Source organism: Oncorhynchus clarkii, chromosome 11 (genome assembly GCF_045791955.1).
Source record: "Oncorhynchus clarkii lewisi isolate Uvic-CL-2024 chromosome 11, UVic_Ocla_1.0, whole genome shotgun sequence".
NCBI lineage: Eukaryota > Metazoa > Chordata > Actinopteri > Salmoniformes > Salmonidae > Oncorhynchus > Oncorhynchus clarkii.
In genome coordinates this window covers 17129304-17145735 of record NC_092157.1, presented here as the reverse complement: position 1 = coordinate 17145735, position 16432 = coordinate 17129304, and the positions used below count along the sequence as shown (strand labels likewise).

Below are 16432 nucleotides of genomic sequence, written 5' to 3'. Positions count from 1 at the left end.
CAAACACATAGGGCGTGTGTCTATATATGGAAAAATAAGTTGAAACATTTCGACCAATCGATTGGTTGAAAGAACAGAAAGACTCTCAGGTCGACCAAGATTTTTTTGTCGGGACAGTTCTAATCAACAGAAATAATCAACTGATAATAAAAAGGGTAACATTTATATTGTTGTGGACAGAGGGGTCAGTGATTGGTACAACCGTGTCACAATGTGTTGGTTAGCTACAGATGTGTTGGTTAGCTACAGTGTACATTTAGACTCCCAAGTGGCACAGAGGTGTAAAGGCACTGTATTTTATTGCAAGAGGCATCACTACAGTCCCTGGTTCTAATCCAGGCTGTATCACATCCCGCCGTGATTGGGAGTCCCATAGGGCGGCGCACAATTGGCCTAGCGTCGTCCAGGTTTGGCTGTCATTGTAAGTAAGATTTTGTTCTTAACTGACTTGCCTAGTTAAATAAAGGTTAATAATTTTTAATAATAATAATAATAATATTTTTGACCCAATTAATTCACATTTAAAACGAATGGGTGGGTGCGTATTTAATAACAAGGGTCTAAAGCATGTACAAATAGGTGTGTTTAGTTGTATGGGTAAGAGGCCAGATATTCAATTCACCAGAATTATGACAACTACGAAACGAAGCATGACAATGATCACGAGTTTCTCTCTCACAAAGCCAAAATCACCAGTATTGACTGGATACCAGAGTCAGTCAGCCCAGTTCTGATTGTGACTTTGTCAACAGAATCTGAGCACCATTGACATTGTTGTTTGGATCTGTGAAACCATCTGTCTTGTTTGGGTTTAATGTATTGCAGACAATCTTAAGCTAGTTCCCTAACAGCATGGCACTATTGTTTACAAAACTTATCTCGCAATATATTGGGCAAATATGATTTAGTAGTTGGCTATCATCACGGATAGCGTGGTAATGTGTATCATTGGGTAAGACCTTGTAGCCAACATGTTTGCTAAATTCTACAAATAGCATAGTCAGGATAACATTACAGCCAATGTTGACAACTGCAGAAATTTTAGTTACTTTAGCCAACTCCATCCCTACTAGACAGGAAGGCTAGCTAGGTAGCGTGGGTATGGAGTTGGCTAAAGTAACAAATGTCTGTAGTTGTCAAGATAGGCTGTAATGTTTTCTTGGCTATACAACTCGTAGAAATTAAATAACATGTTAGCTACTTTATCTTACCCAATGATTAACATTACCACACTATACGCGCGCACAACTGTCGATTGAATAGAACTAACGTTAGCTAACTAACAATATAACCTTGGCTATTGGCTAGCTGAATAGTTCGCTAGCTAGCTAATAGCAAAACTAGCTAGAGTATGGGAGTATTCATTACGGAAACCGTTTACCGTTTAAAAACCAAACGGAAGCAAACATAGAAAACGACCATCCCTACTGGACAAACGCAGGTAGATCACTCCCCGTTTCGTTCCGTTTGCTTCCATTTTTTAGATTAAAAAAAAACAGAATCAACGTAATGAATACACCCCAGCTAACGTTGATAGCTAGCCAGCTTCATGGCAGACGATCAACCGCGATAGCTAGCCTTAGCGAGCTAGCTAGCAACTAGCTAACGTTAGTTATCGGATGTTAGTCAAGCAAATTTCATGTTACATGCATTTGACTTTATTCGGTGTTTACCTTGATGGACTGCAACATTGCAGCCGTGACCGTCACAGTAGACGAGAGGGTTTTCTGCCCAGCCTCTCTCGTCTGAGCACACGCAGCAACCTCCAATCATCTCCTTCATATTATTTGCCAAAAAGTCGTTGTCCGCTGCCAGGCACAGCTCGCCGGAGACCATCTACGGAGAAAGTGAACATGCGAAGACAACAAAGATGAGCCTAAACCTTTGCAGAAGATCCTCATCTACCCACTGTGACAACGCTTTTGGTCTCACTTTGCCGAAATGTCATGTTTTAGTCGTGTTTACAATCCGTTTCGACACCGTATTTTTTCCACTTCAGCGAAGGCTACACACCGCGCGAGCGAGAAGAAGCGGCCGGTCGGAAAGTGGAAGTGCGTAATCACGAATGGCCAGTGACAGCGCAGAAAGGATGGATGTGATTGGCTCAAAGAGTGTTGCCAGTTTGCGTGGCGCCATTTTGACTCCACATGGCCTTTTAAAACGAATGTGTTTGCTTTGGAAACTTTTGTAACACTAGCTACTGCCATGCGTGGTTTTTACAAATGGTGAATTGCGATTGGCAGCATTGTATCCACCAAATACCAACATGAGGTTTTTAAAATATGCATTATGCATACCTTATCATAACAAAAACACGTATGACGATTTCTCTATTGTTTGTAGGCTATTGTTGTCAATAAAGATTGTTTTTAAATAGCATAAAGATGTAGCCAAGGCCTATAGTTTAAAACCATGTTTAGAAAACATAGACATCATTTTGATTTCAAAGAATATAATGTCATTCATTGAGCACTAAGACACTGTAGGTCAACTTCTATTTGCATATGAACGTTTCATGGTGAATTGCATGATACATGCATGGCATGGACATCTGACAGTGCCCACTGCCTTTACATTAGCCCTGAATAAAACATAAGTGTTTGTTTGTGTCACTGTCATTGTCTTTCCAATTAGGCCTATATATCATCCCGTGTGTGTGTGTGTGTGTGTGTGTGTGTGTGTGTGTGTGTGTGTGTGTGTGTGTGTGTGTGTGTGTGTGTGTGTGTGTGTGTGTGTGTTGCAAAATGGTTTAAGGAATAGGCACAGTGAGGGAGAAATGTATGTGGATTTACTTGGGGGTTAGAATGAGTGGGATAATTGTATACAGTCAAATCTGCTCTCAAACATTACTGCTAGAATCTTAAATTAGAGAAAAAGATGGAAGGCCTACATAAAGCATGAATGGAGCTGAAATAATATGTTTACATGTGTATTTTTGTGTTTAACTCTTGGAAGACTCAATAGTCAAATTATGAGCTAAAATAAATCCCAAATAATCTAATAAATGTTTTTTAACAGAACTGGGCATGTCAAATCAATATATATATATATATATATATAATTTAAATTAAATGTTCAACTCAGTAAATTACTTCCACTTTACACACATGAAATGCAAAAGCACACTTTTTAAACAAAATTGCATTACACTTTTGTTTTAAACGTTGTTAATTACATAATCTTGGTTGAATTAATCAGAGAAACGGCACTCTGCGTGGATATATTCTGCTTGCATCACCGTCCGCGAGCCCTCAGAATTCTCCCGCTCGCTCCCGGTTTGGTTTCCAGAGAAACGTAATGACTTGCCAATAATGCGGGAGAGCACACGAGCGTCTTCCGTGTAATGTGGAGAGCGAGAGGTCCCCGGGAGTGGTCTCCCTATTGTTGGCTTTAATTTCAAATTGCTCAAATGCTCCAGTCCACACTGGGCTCCGCACAAAACGGGGAAAAGGGGAAGAGGGGAGAAAAAGGAAAAAAGTGAATTGTGTGTGGCAGGGGAAAACCTATTAGAGTTGGCGAGAACAAAGGAAGGCGAGGGGGGCAGCTGTCGGAGGGTTGGAGGCTACTGAAACACTGAAATAGCAAATTATTTTTACAACTTGCACTTGATTAAGTCTAAGTCTTCCCGTACATGTGCTCTCTTCGTGCTCAGAGAGAAGAGGGTTCATGCATTGGCGAGAGGAAATTACTTCTGCGCTGCTTCCTATTACAATTCAGTGCCCCTATAACAGGTTTACTAATGGAAACTATATAGCGAGGTTATATATTGGCTTAATTTTAATGACGCACACTGCTGGCACAGGGGTCAGTGTCAAATATATATGCTGTTTTGTAGAAAACTATAATATAGCCAACACATATAACATATGCCTATTCTGTTATTGGGTCTATGTTTGTTATTTACCTATATGTTATTTTGCACAAAATAGTAGGCTAACCTTGCATGCACACATGAAACTAAGATTTGTAATTTCTTAGGCCTATAGGTTAATACATGGCACAACATCGCAGTTACTTTTGGTCATGAACCTATAAACAGTTCAAGAACTTCTGTAGCATATACTTAATTAAACCGTGAAAATCCTCAATATTTTCAAATCCAAACTTGTAAGTAGGCTATAATTTTTTACAAGTATTTTAAAATGTATTTGATAAAATAGCCTACTGAACTGTAATGTATTTTTGTATCAACATCACATTTTACCATGTAAAATGTTTTTGGGAGTTCCACACCTCATGAGACTTGTTATAGTTTGTTGTGGGTAGTGTTTGAGACATGGGGGTGAGCTTCATGTTTAACCCTGACATGACAGATTTGATCTCCACTGATGTAGTACACTGTAACTGTTAAAGAGAGACATTTGGAAAGAGAGACATTTCTACATCTGACCAACTTTCCCAAATACGTTTTCTGCCATGCAGTGCCATGCTTCTTATGACTAGGATCCAAATTCATCCAAAGGCTGAAAAACTATTGCGGTTGGTTTCTTGGATTTGCTCTCAGATGTTATATATTTCAAGGTAAGGTTTTGCACATGTTTAGAATATAATTCATGATGTATTGTATTTGTCAGGGTCTCGGCAACATAGCAGAAACAGTTCTGCTGACTCCAAACTTCAGCCCCTGTGAAATGCAACCCTTTTAATTAAAATGAGAAACACTTAAAACGAATTGACCCCATTCACATTTCGAAAACAATGCATTAAAAAAATAATGTTCTTCTCTTTTTTTACACTTAGCCTATATGTTTTTTTAACCGAATTTAGTAAACCATATAATTATATATTATCTTTGTCTTTACACAACCCTTTTCAATCGCTTGTCACGTTCCATTAACTGTAGACTACGTCTATAGGCCTATGCTCAATGATTGGGCAAATGGTTAAAAGACTAAGAAATGTTCAATGTTGTGTGAATGAAATTGTGTAATTATTAAATAATAAATATGCCTGGTAGGCAACTTTCAACGTTTATTTTAATCGGTTGGGCAGCGTTTCGAAGCCAAGCTGGGTCTTTCTCAGTTTACCCTCTAGTCCAGCATCTGGGTGTTTTTATGAATGTGCATACCATCCCACTAAAGATATTTGGAAAACACCATCTACCATCTATTAATTATTGCATTAAATGTGGCCTCCTCAGCCCCTCCCACTGTTGGCTACCACTTCAGACAAATGATGGCCAACGGTATCTGGCAGTCAGTCCTCTGTTCAGTCGAGAGACTGCTTATTAACACGGGCAGAGACCATAAGACCATTAAACCAACATGACACTGCATGACTGTCCTGTTCCATACGACACTCATGGCGATGGGGGTTGTCTTGCATGCAGCCTGGAGGCCTAAGGGCCGTGGGGATTAAGTGGGGAAACTGCAGAGTAAAGATCTATATATAGAAGGCATGGTGGTGGAATACGAAGAAACAGGTTTTCAAAACAAATAGTTGAATCACTGAACTCTAAAAAATGAAATAGGCTACCTGTATAATTAGGAAAATGAATATAAAATATATAACAACCAACATAAATAAATAATTTTTTGTCTAAATTTCGACCAAATAATTAGCCTATTTATTTTACTTTCTGTCGTATGTTACATGTCTTACAATTATTTCCCATGCAGGCAACATTTTAAATATTTCACACTTGACTGTTCATGTCGAAAATCCTCTCTAGTTCAGAACTAGAACAAAACTGTGAATGGGACATCGGGTCTATGGGGAGACTGAACCAGATAACGTGGAGGGTAACCAGGTTGGGGGGTGAGAAACTATAGGTGTAAAAGATTGGTTAAGACCAGCCTTCATCGAACCGAATTCAGACAGCCAAATCGGCCTTGTTGTGTATGATGAACATTGACGCTAGATCAACACCGTTAATAATTGATGTTCAGATCATGGATGGAGGGGTAATGATAAACTCCTCCTTCCCTCTCTCTCTCTCTCTCACACACACACACAACCTTGTTCGTTAACAAAAAAGGCCACTAAATAAATTGGATCTTATTTGTGTGTCGATTGTTAGGCTGCAATATCGAACATCATATAAAGCTGTGGCGTATGGCTTTCCTGACAGAGATGAGTGGAAAACGTATGGTCAACTAATAACAAAGCTTTTATAAATGCATAATTGTCTTTTTTACTCGAGTACCTTCTCTTTTGATCTATTGTTTGCATTATTGTTCGCCTCGCCTCCATAGGTGGCTGTTGTTCATTATGAGTAGCTTGTTAACAAATATATGATTTATCAAAATGGTTTTATACTGTCTGCACTCATGTTTTTAAATAATTAAACAACATAATAATTATGCAACGACACACACACATGCATACACACCAACTCAAAGTTCTAGTTCTATATCGCCCGGACCTGAGGATGAGCTGACGCATGGCATGGCTTCAGTGCCTCATTCAGTCATCTGTCTGTTGGTTCTAACAATAAGCCAAACGTATAATTAATTACACGGTATGTAATGAGTAATTAGCGAGCTGGGCCAGAGAGTCTTCACAGCCATGTGTAGTCTGAGATATATGGCATGTTGATACTCCTGGAAGGCACATGTTAGCCAGCTTTTAGTTAGCCTCTGCTTGGTGATCAAACCAAACCAAAATCAAATCAAATGTTATTTGTCACATGCTTCCTAGGTGTAGACTAACAGTGAAATGCTTACTACAATATGCATTGCGATGACCATCTACAGTGCCTTGCGAAAGTATTCGGCCCCCTTGAACTTTGCGACCTTTTGCCACATTTCAGGCTTCAAACATAAAGATTTAAACTGTATTTTTTTGTGAAGAATCAACAACAAGTGGGACACAATCATGAAGTGGAACAACATTTATTGGATATTTCAAACTTTTTTAACAAATCAAAAACGGAAAAATTGGGCGTGCAAAATTATTCAGCCCCCTTAAGTTAATACTTTGTAGCGCCACCTTTTGCTGCGATTACAGCTGTAAATCGCTTGGGGTATGTCTCTATCAGTTTTGCACATCGAGAGACTGAAATTTTTTCCCATTCCTCCTTGCAAAACAGCTCGAGCTCAGTGAGGTTGGATGGAGAGCATTTGTGAACAGCAGTTTTCAGTTCTTTCCACAGATTCTCGATTGGATTCAGGTCTGGACTTTGACTTGGCCATTCTAACACCTGGATATGTTTATTTTTGAACCATTCCATTGTAGATTTTGCTTTATGTTTTGGATCATTGTCTTGTTGGAAGACAAATCTCCATCCCAGTCTCAGGTCTTTTGCATCCATCAGGTTTTCTTCCAAAATGGTCCTGTATTTGGCTCCATCCATCTTCCCATCAATTTTAACCATCTTCCCTGTCCCTGCTGAAGAAAAGCAGGCCCAAACCATGATGCTGCCACCACCATGTTTGACAGTGGGGATGGTGTGTTCAGCTGTGTTGCTTTTACGCCAAACATAACGTTTTGCATTGTTGCCAAAAAGTTCAATTTTGGTTTCATCTGACCAGAGCACCTTCTTCCACATGTTTGGTGTGTCTCCCAGGTGGCTTGTGGCAAACTTTAAACGACACTTTTTATGGATATCTTTAAGAAATGGCTTTCTTCTTGCCACTCTTCCATAAAGGCCAGATTTGTGCAATATACGACTGATTGTTGTCCTATGGACAGAGTCTCCCACCTCAGCTGTAGATCTCTGCAGTTCATCCAGAGTGATCATGGGCCTCTTGGCTGCATCTCTGATCAGTCTTCTCCTTGTATGAGCTGAAAGTTTAGACGGATGGCCAGGTCTTGGTAGATTTGCAGTGGTCTGATACTCCTTCCATTTCAATATTATCGCTTGCACAGTGCTCCTTGGGATGTTTAAAGCTTGGGAAATCTTTTTGTATCCAAATCCGGCTTTAAACTTCTTCACAACAGTATCTCGGACCTGCCTGGTGTGTTCCTTGTTCTTCATGATGCTCTCTGCGCTTTTAACGGACCTCTGAGACTATCACAGTGCAGGTGCATTTATACGGAGACTTGATTACACACAGGTGGATTGTATTTATCATCATTAGTCATTTAGGTCAACATTGGATCATTCAGAGATCCTCACTGAACTTCTGGAGAGTTTGCTGCACTGAAAGTAAAGGGGCTGAATAATTATGCACGCCCAATTTTTCAGTTTTTGATTTGTTAAAAAAGTTTGAAATATCCAATAAATGTCGTTCCACTTCATGATTGTGTCCCACTTGTTGTTGATTCTTCACAAAAAAATACAGTTTTATATCTTTATGTTTGAAGCCTGAAATGTGGCAAAAGGTCGCAAAGTTCAAGGGGGCCGAATACTTTCGCAAGGCACTGTATCTCCCTCTCTCTCTTTCTCTCTCTGTCTCTCTCAATTCAATTCATGGGGCTTTATTGGAATGGGAAACATATGTTAACATTGCCAAAGCAAGTGAAGTAGATAATATACAAAAGTGAAATAAACAATTAAAATGAACAGTAAACATTACACTCACAGAAGTTCCAAAATAATAAAGAGATTACAAATGTAATAGTATATACAGTGTTGTAACGATGTGCAAATGGTTAAAGTACAAAAGGGAAAATAAATAAACATTAATATGGGTTGTATTTACAATGGTGTTTGTTCTTCACTGGTTGCTCTTTTCTGGGGGCAACAGGTCACAAATCTTGCTGCTGTGACGGCACATAGCAAGGCTATGCTCATTGAGTCTGTACATATTCAAAGCTTTCCTTAGGTTTTGGTCAGTCACGGTGGTTAGGTATTCTGCCACTGTGTACTCTCTGTTTAGGGCCAAATAGCATTCTAGTTTGCTCTGTTTTTTTATTAATTCTTTCCAATGTGTCAAGTATTTATCTTTTTGTTTTCTCATGATTTGGTTGGGTCTAATTGTGTTGCTGTCCTGGGGCTCTATGGGGTCTGTTTGTGTTTGTGAACAGAGTCCCAAGACCAGCTTGCTTAGGGGACTCTTCTCCAGGTTCATCTCTCTGTAGGTGTTATGGAAGATTTGGGGGATCGCTTTCTTTTAGGTAGTTGTAGAATTGAACGTCTCTTTTCTGGATTTTGATCATTAGCGGGTATCGGCCTAATTCTGCTCTGAATGCATTATTTGGTGTTTTACATTGTACACAGAGGAAATTTTTGTAGAATTCTGCATGCAGAGTCTCAATTTGGTGTTTGTCCCATATTGTGAATTATTGGTTGGTGAGCAGACCCCAGACCTCACAACCATAAAGGGCAATGGGTTCTATAACTGATTCAAGTATTTTTAGCCAGATCCTAATTGGTATGTTGAATTTGATGTTCTTTTTGATGGCATAGAAGGCCCTTCTTGCCTTGTCTCTCAGATCGTTCACAGCTTTGTGGAAGTTACCTGTGATGCTGATGTTTAGGCCAAGGTTTTTTGTGTGTTATAGGGCAACGGTGTCTAGATGTAATTTGCATTTGTGATCCTGGCGGCTGGACCTTTTTTGGAACACCATTATTTTGGTCTTACTGAGATTTACTGTCAGGGCCCAGGTCTGGCAGAATCTGTGCAGAATATCTAGGTGCTGCTGTAGGCCCTCCTTGGTTGATGACAGAAGCACCAGATCATCAGCAAACAGTAGACATTTTACTTCAGGTTCTAGTAGGGTGAGGCCGGATGCTGCAGACTGTTCTACTGCCCTCGCCAATTCGTTGATATGTATGTTGAAGAGGGTGGGGCTTAAGCTGCACCCCTGTCTCACCCCACAGCCCTATGGGAAGAAATGTGTGTGTTTTTTGCCTATTTTAACCGCACACTTGTTGTTTGTGTACAAGGATTTTATAATGTTGTATGTTTTTCACCCAACACCACTTTCCATCAATTTGTAAAGCAGACCCTCATGCCAAATTGAGTCAAAGGTTGTTTTTTTTAACTCAACAAAGCATGACAAGACTTTTCCTTTGTTTTGGTTTGTTTGTAATTTAGGGTGTGCAGGGTGAATACGTGGTCTGGCGTATGATCATTTGGTAAAAAGACAATTTGATATTTGCTCAGTACATTATTTTCACTGAGGAAATGTACAAGTCTGCTGTTAATGATAATGCACAGGATTTTCCCAAGACTGCTGTTGACGCATATCCCACGGTAGTTATTGGGGTCAAATTTGTCTCCACTTTTGTGGATTGGGGTGATCAGTCCTTGGTTCCAAATATTGGAGAAAATGCCAGAGCTAAGGATGATGTTAAAGAGTTTTAGTTTAGCCAATTGGAATTTGTTGCCTGTATATTGTATCATTTCATTGAGGATACCTTCAACACCACAGGCCTTTTTGGGTTGGAGGGTTTTTATTTTGTCCATGAGTTCATTCAAGGCAATTGGAGAATCCAGTGGGTTCTGGTAGTCTTTCATAGTTGATTCTAAGATTTGTATTTGATCATGTATATGTTTTTGCTGTTTATTCTTTGTTATTGAGCCAACAAGATTGGAGAAGTGGTTTACCTATACATCTCCATTTTGGATAGATAATTATTTGTGTTGTTGTTTGTTTAGTGTTTTCCAATTTTCCCAGAAGAGGTTAGAGTCTATGGATTATTCAATTACATTGAGCTGATTTCTGACATGCTGTTCCTTCTTTTCTGTAGTGTATTTATGTATTGTTTTAGTGATTCACCATAGTGAAGGTGTAGACTCAGGTTTTCTGTGTCTCTGTGTTTTTGGTTGGACAGGTTTCTCAAATGTCTTTTTTAGGTTTTTGCATTCTTCATCAAACCATTTGTCATTGTTGTTCATTTTCTTCGGTTTCCTGTTTGACATTTTTAGATTTGATAGGGAAGCTGAGAGGTCAAATATACTGTTAAGATGTTATACTGCCAAGTTTACACCTTCACTATTACAATGGAATGTTTTGTCCAAGAAGTTGTCTAAAAGGGATTGAATGTGTTGTTGCCTAATTGTTTTTTGGTAGGTTTCCACACTACATTCTTTACATCTATAGCATTTCCTAATATTACTCAGTTCCTTTGGCTTTGATGCCTCATGATTGAGTATTGCTCTGTTCAAATAGACTGTGATTTTGCTATGATCTGATAGGGGTGTCAGTGGAATGACTGTGAACGCTCTGAGAGACTCTGGGTTGGGGTCAGTGATAAAGTAGTCAACAGACTACAGCCAAAAGATGAGCTATAGGTGTACCTACCATATGGGTCCCCACGAAGCCTATCATTGACTATGTACATACCCAGCGTGCGACATAGCTGCAGGAGTTGTGACCTGTTTTTGTTTGTTATGTTGTCATAGTTTTGCCTAGGGGGGCATATGGGGTAGGGAATGCTGTCTCTCTCTCTCAATTCAATTCAATTCAAGGGGCTTTATTGGCATGGGAAACATATGTTAACATTGCCAAAGCAAGTGAAGTAGATAATATACAAAAGTGAAATAAACAATAAAATGAACAGTAAACATTACCCTCACTCTCTCTCTCAGCTAAGGAAGCACCTAAGACTGAAGAGAGCTGCATTTTCCTTTCTTTTCCAGAGGGAAGGGAGAGGAGACCGTGGGACAGTGGGGGAGGGCCATAACACTCCATGAATGAGATTGGGCGCATTTGCTCTTACACCCTCCACAACTGTTCAATTTATGAATCTGGAATACCAGAATGGTCTAACAAGTAGCCTTGCTATCTCCATATTTAGATTTTTTATACTTTTTCCCAAATCATAGTTGACATATAGCTACAGTAGGACTATTTACATTGACACCCCTCATTTTTAGCTGCTGCTACTCTCAATTTATTATCTGTGCATAGCCACTTTACCTCTACCTACATGTACATATCATGTAAATGACCTTGACTAACCTGTACCACCGCACATTGACTCTGTACTGGTACCCCCTGTACATAGCCTGGTTACTGTTATTTTATTGTTGCTCTTTAATTATTTATTATTGCATTTTTTTTTATACTTCAGTTTAATTTAGTAGATACTTTCTTATTAACACTTATTTTTCTTAAGACCGAATTGTTGGTTAAGGGCTTGTAAGTTAACATTTCACTGTAAGGTCTACTACACCTGTTGTATTTGACGCATGTGACACGTACAATTTGATTTGATTTGAAAATAAACACTACCAGGCCGGTCCTGCCCCTCTGCAGCCGGCCTTGGTGTGTCTCAGCCTCGTCGGAGTGGAAGGGGGACGTCCCTATACAACCTCAGGCTTGGAGGGTTAGTTAATGGGTTGCACAATAGAGCTATACACCATCCATAGGCTACACACAGCATATTTCCTAATTCTAAGAGCCATTGGCGTCCTTATGAATTATTTATTGGTACGTTGATAGGTAACAAATCGCTAGACTACAGGCCATATCCCTGTCCATAAAATAGACCGTGTTCATTTATTGTGCTGTGATTTGAAAGAATGTTAAAATTTGACAGACGAATAGCTTATTGCACACGAATATTGTTGGTCATCAAAAATTGATGCACCAATTCGTTGATTGAAATGTTGTTGTTTATAATTGAGGATTAATGTTAGATCAGATGTACAATTATTATTAAAAAATGTTGATGAGGCCTCCCGGGTGGCGCAGCGCCAGCTGTGCCATCAGAGTCCCTGGGTTCGCGCCCAGGCTCTGTCGTAACCGGCCGCGACCGGGAGGTCCGTGGGGCGACGCACAATTGGCCTAGCGTCGCCCGGGTTAGGGAGGGCTTGGTCGGTAGGGGTGTCCTTGTCTCATCGCGCACCAGCGACTCCTGTGGCGGGCTGGGCGCAGTGTGCCACCAAGGTGGCCAGGTGCACGGTGCATTGGTGCGGCTGGCTTCCGGGTTGGATGTGCGCTGTGTTAAAGAAGCAGCGGCTTGGTTGGTTGTGTATCGGAGGACGCGTGACTTTCAACCTTCGTCTCTCCCGAGCCCGTACGGGAGTTGTAGCGATGAGACAAGATAGTAGCTACTACAACAATTGGATACTACGAAATTGGGGAGAAAAAGGGGTAAAAATTGTTTAAAAAAAAAAAAAAAATGTTGATGAAATAATCATGCTGAAATTAAAACTATGTTACCCCTCCACTGTCAATGAAATAAAGTAGCCAACTGATAATGTTTGATTGTAATGTAGGCTATATTAAATGATTGTATAGAACTAGGCCTATATTAAATTACATTTCACATCAATTCAATTATACAGCCTACAATAGCATGACGGGGCTATGAAGTAAAGACTAAGTTGCAAGCTACATGTTGAGCTTCCCCTAAAAACATGAGAAAGTAAAATGCATGACATGCACGCGAAATGATGTGTAATATACACGAAAAATCATTTTTTTGTGTGTGTGTGAAATAAGCCTCCGTCCAAAACGTGTATAGAGTAAATTAATTGGGCTATGAAGTAAAGACTAAGTTGCAAGCTACATGTTGAGCTTCCCCTAAAAACATGAGAAAGTAAAATGCATGACATGCACGCGAAATGATGTGTAATATACACGAAAAATCATTTTTTTGTGTGTGTGTGAAATAAGCCTCCGTCCAAAACGTGTGGTATTAAAAAAGGTCAAGGGAATGGGTCGTGTGCTTAGATCTGACAATAAATCACGTCCTCCACATCTACTGGAGCAGCGGTGATGCGTCAGACACTACTGTGGCAACAGCCTGCATACTTATTGGACATAGGCCTACATCCCCCCCCCCCCCCCCCCCCCCCCCCCCCCCCCCCCCCCCGCAGCAACAACACGCTCACACTTCTGGCTCAGATTGCATGTAAAATCGCATTCTTAGGGGGGATCCGACCAAGATAATTTATTTGTTTTGGCATGGCTAGTGAATTTGTGCCGTAAAAAGCCTATCTACAAGTGCCTCGACCAAGTGTATCCATAAAACTCATTGCAAAACAAATGACTTGGGGCAGGGTGGGGAAAGGGACACGTTTAATAAAATGCACACTATGAGTTGGGTGCTAGAGAAGCAAGTTGGTTTCAAGGGTTAAGGTTTTGGGATTTCAGAGTTTGGGTAGAGTGAAGCACTTTCAGAGCAAAGGGTTTGCTTTTTAAGAAATCAACCGAAACACGAACGGGAGTTATTCAGCTATTTAATCACGGTTGACAGAAATCCGTTTTGTGGTGTGGTTTTCCCACATGGGAAACACGCGCACTCACATACACCTAATATAATAGCTACACCACAGGTTTTAAAGTCGTGTGCCTCAACATTTCCACGTGGGCATATTTTGTTAAAATAACTGCATTTACGTTCGTAATGGGAAGCCGATTTATGTTGTTTAATCCTCAAATATTCTACTGGCTGTTCGGCCCATAGGCCTGTATTTTTTTCTTCGTATTCACTTCACACGTCTCTCAAATAGACTATACCTGCGCGCAACCACATCCTGTAGGCTATAAAGGCCAAGAAAATGCTTTAGAAGTGTAAACGAGAAGGAAACATTACTCTTGTTCTTTGTTCTTTGTTCTGCATCGTTTTCCGAGAAAAGCGCGGACGTGTGTGAGTGCGTGCGCATGTGTGTGTGAATGACTAAGTGTGTGTGTGTCCTCTTACCTTCCACTCGCTCTAATCCGCCAATCTCCTCCATCTGCGCAGCCATGTCTTCGCCAAAAGCACACGTGCACATTACAACAAACATATCTATCCGCCCGAGTGATGAATGTGCGCCCCGGGAAAGGCAGGAGGCTAGTCTGACAGTCGGGTCTCTCTGGTCGCGGTATTCCCCCGGTATTATCGAGCTTCCATGCAGCTCGCTGAGGTGCAGAACGCTGATGTGCCGCTCTGGGGCGTGAGTCATCTGCAGTCCACCGGCCTGACCGGCTGAGCTCAGAGGGAGAGAAGAGAAGAGAGGGACCGAGGGGGCTCCTCTCACAATGGGCCGGAGAAACGCAGGCAACAGTAGCCACAACTTCTGAATAGCCTGTAGCAGCTGATAGGAATATCGATGTTAATTAAATAGGCTACAGAACTGCAACACAAAACGAAAGAGCAGCCCAAACGTTTAGCTTATATAAGCAAACAATGTGTAATGGGTAAACAAATGCGTGGTTTAAAAATTTCGAACTTAAAACGCTATCCAGAGCAAGAAAATACCGAGCTGCAATAGGGAGGTTCATATAGAGCACAGAGGAATAGCACGGACCATGAACAAATACTCAATATACATTTTTGGGTTTCACATAAAATAATATATATTTTTTGTATTTTGATTCATTCTTTAAGGTTGTATAAAATGTTGGCCTGTATAAAAAAAAGATGCGCTGTAGGTTTCCCTGTACCCTGAAATTACACAAATGAAATTCACAGTAGGCCTAATTGACCTTGTTACACACAATAATGATTCGAGGGTCTTTAGCCTACAATATCAGTGAAATTAGGCTATGGGTTGTAGACTATAGGTTTGGTAACGGGTTAAATACAAAACATTCAGTCTACTTTGTCACATTTTTTAATTGCCCTTTGGGTTGATCCGATGGGGCACATGCGTCTTTTCTGCATCATTACATCATTTAAATATCTATTGCTCGACAAACAAAAAACAACTTATTTTTACGCGTCATTGATTAATTCAGGGAACGTCAATTTAAGAAATTCTTGGAGAATGGATCGATGAGTAGGGGCCTACAAATCATCGTATCAATTTCTGCATAATTTTTGATAGCCCTATACATGATTCCACCTGACCCTGTGAACGTGTCACTTTACTTAATTATTATTGTTTTATTCATAACAGGATCGTTAACCTATGACAGCAAACATATGTGTTATAAGGGCTAAAAACGTTCAGTGTCCAATCAGACTAGATTTATTCCGTTGGCCTGTAAACTCAATGATTTGCTATACCGACATTCCCTCAACCCGAAAACAGACAGGCCTTATATTTCTGCCTGTCTGCTAACTTCTTCAGGCCGAGTGACTTCAGACAATGTTCCGAACAGAACAGTGATGACATCTGTATAAAGTATTGATGAGTATTGATGAAGCTACAAACGTTTTTATATCTGCAAGGCGAGATCAAACCATATGTTTTATCCAACCAAACATTCTCTCTGTGGCCGGGCAGAGCTGGAGAGGTAGAGCCGTAATCCCCACGGATCAGGCCTCAGGGTGGAGCTCTGCTAACAGAGGACCCTTCTCCTTTGTCCATCCGAAGGCAAAACAATTATCCACACACACCTCAAAAGCTATAGAAAACTTTATGCATGATAACTCGGTTCACTGAAGATGGTACAATTGGGAAAAGTCATGATGTGGGCTGGGTTGGATTAAAGTTTCACCACACACACACACACACACACACACACACACACACACACACACACACACACACACACACACACACACACACACACACACACACACACACACACACACACACACACACACGTGAAAGACCAAGTGTCTCATGCATATTGTGCCTTCCTCCTTGCCTACTTAGTACATGTAGGCTACTTACCACGTATATATGCTACACACACAATTCAGGTGGAACCGAAAACC

At 40.5% G+C, this 16432-nt stretch overlaps 1 protein-coding gene across 6 annotated transcripts in view; it reads right to left on the bottom strand.

Annotated features, from left to right (window-relative positions):
- The window catches only part of LOC139420303 (MLLT10 histone lysine methyltransferase DOT1L cofactor), an 86876-nt gene extending 70997 nt beyond the window's left edge, over nucleotides 1-15879 (bottom strand). For 3 of the 6 annotated variants that reach the window (XM_071170245.1, XM_071170248.1, XM_071170249.1), the window contains exon 1: nucleotides 1674-2040. In XM_071170245.1, the coding sequence (XP_071026346.1) occupies nucleotides 1674-1836 (163 nt within the window). In that variant the 5' untranslated portion in view covers nucleotides 1837-2040. Of the gene's footprint in view, nucleotides 1-1673; nucleotides 2041-14485 lie in introns of those variants that run through there. The other 3 variants (XM_071170246.1, XM_071170247.1, XM_071170244.1) reach the window with 3 other exon arrangements.
- Between the last annotated feature and the right edge of the window lie 553 nt (nucleotides 15880-16432).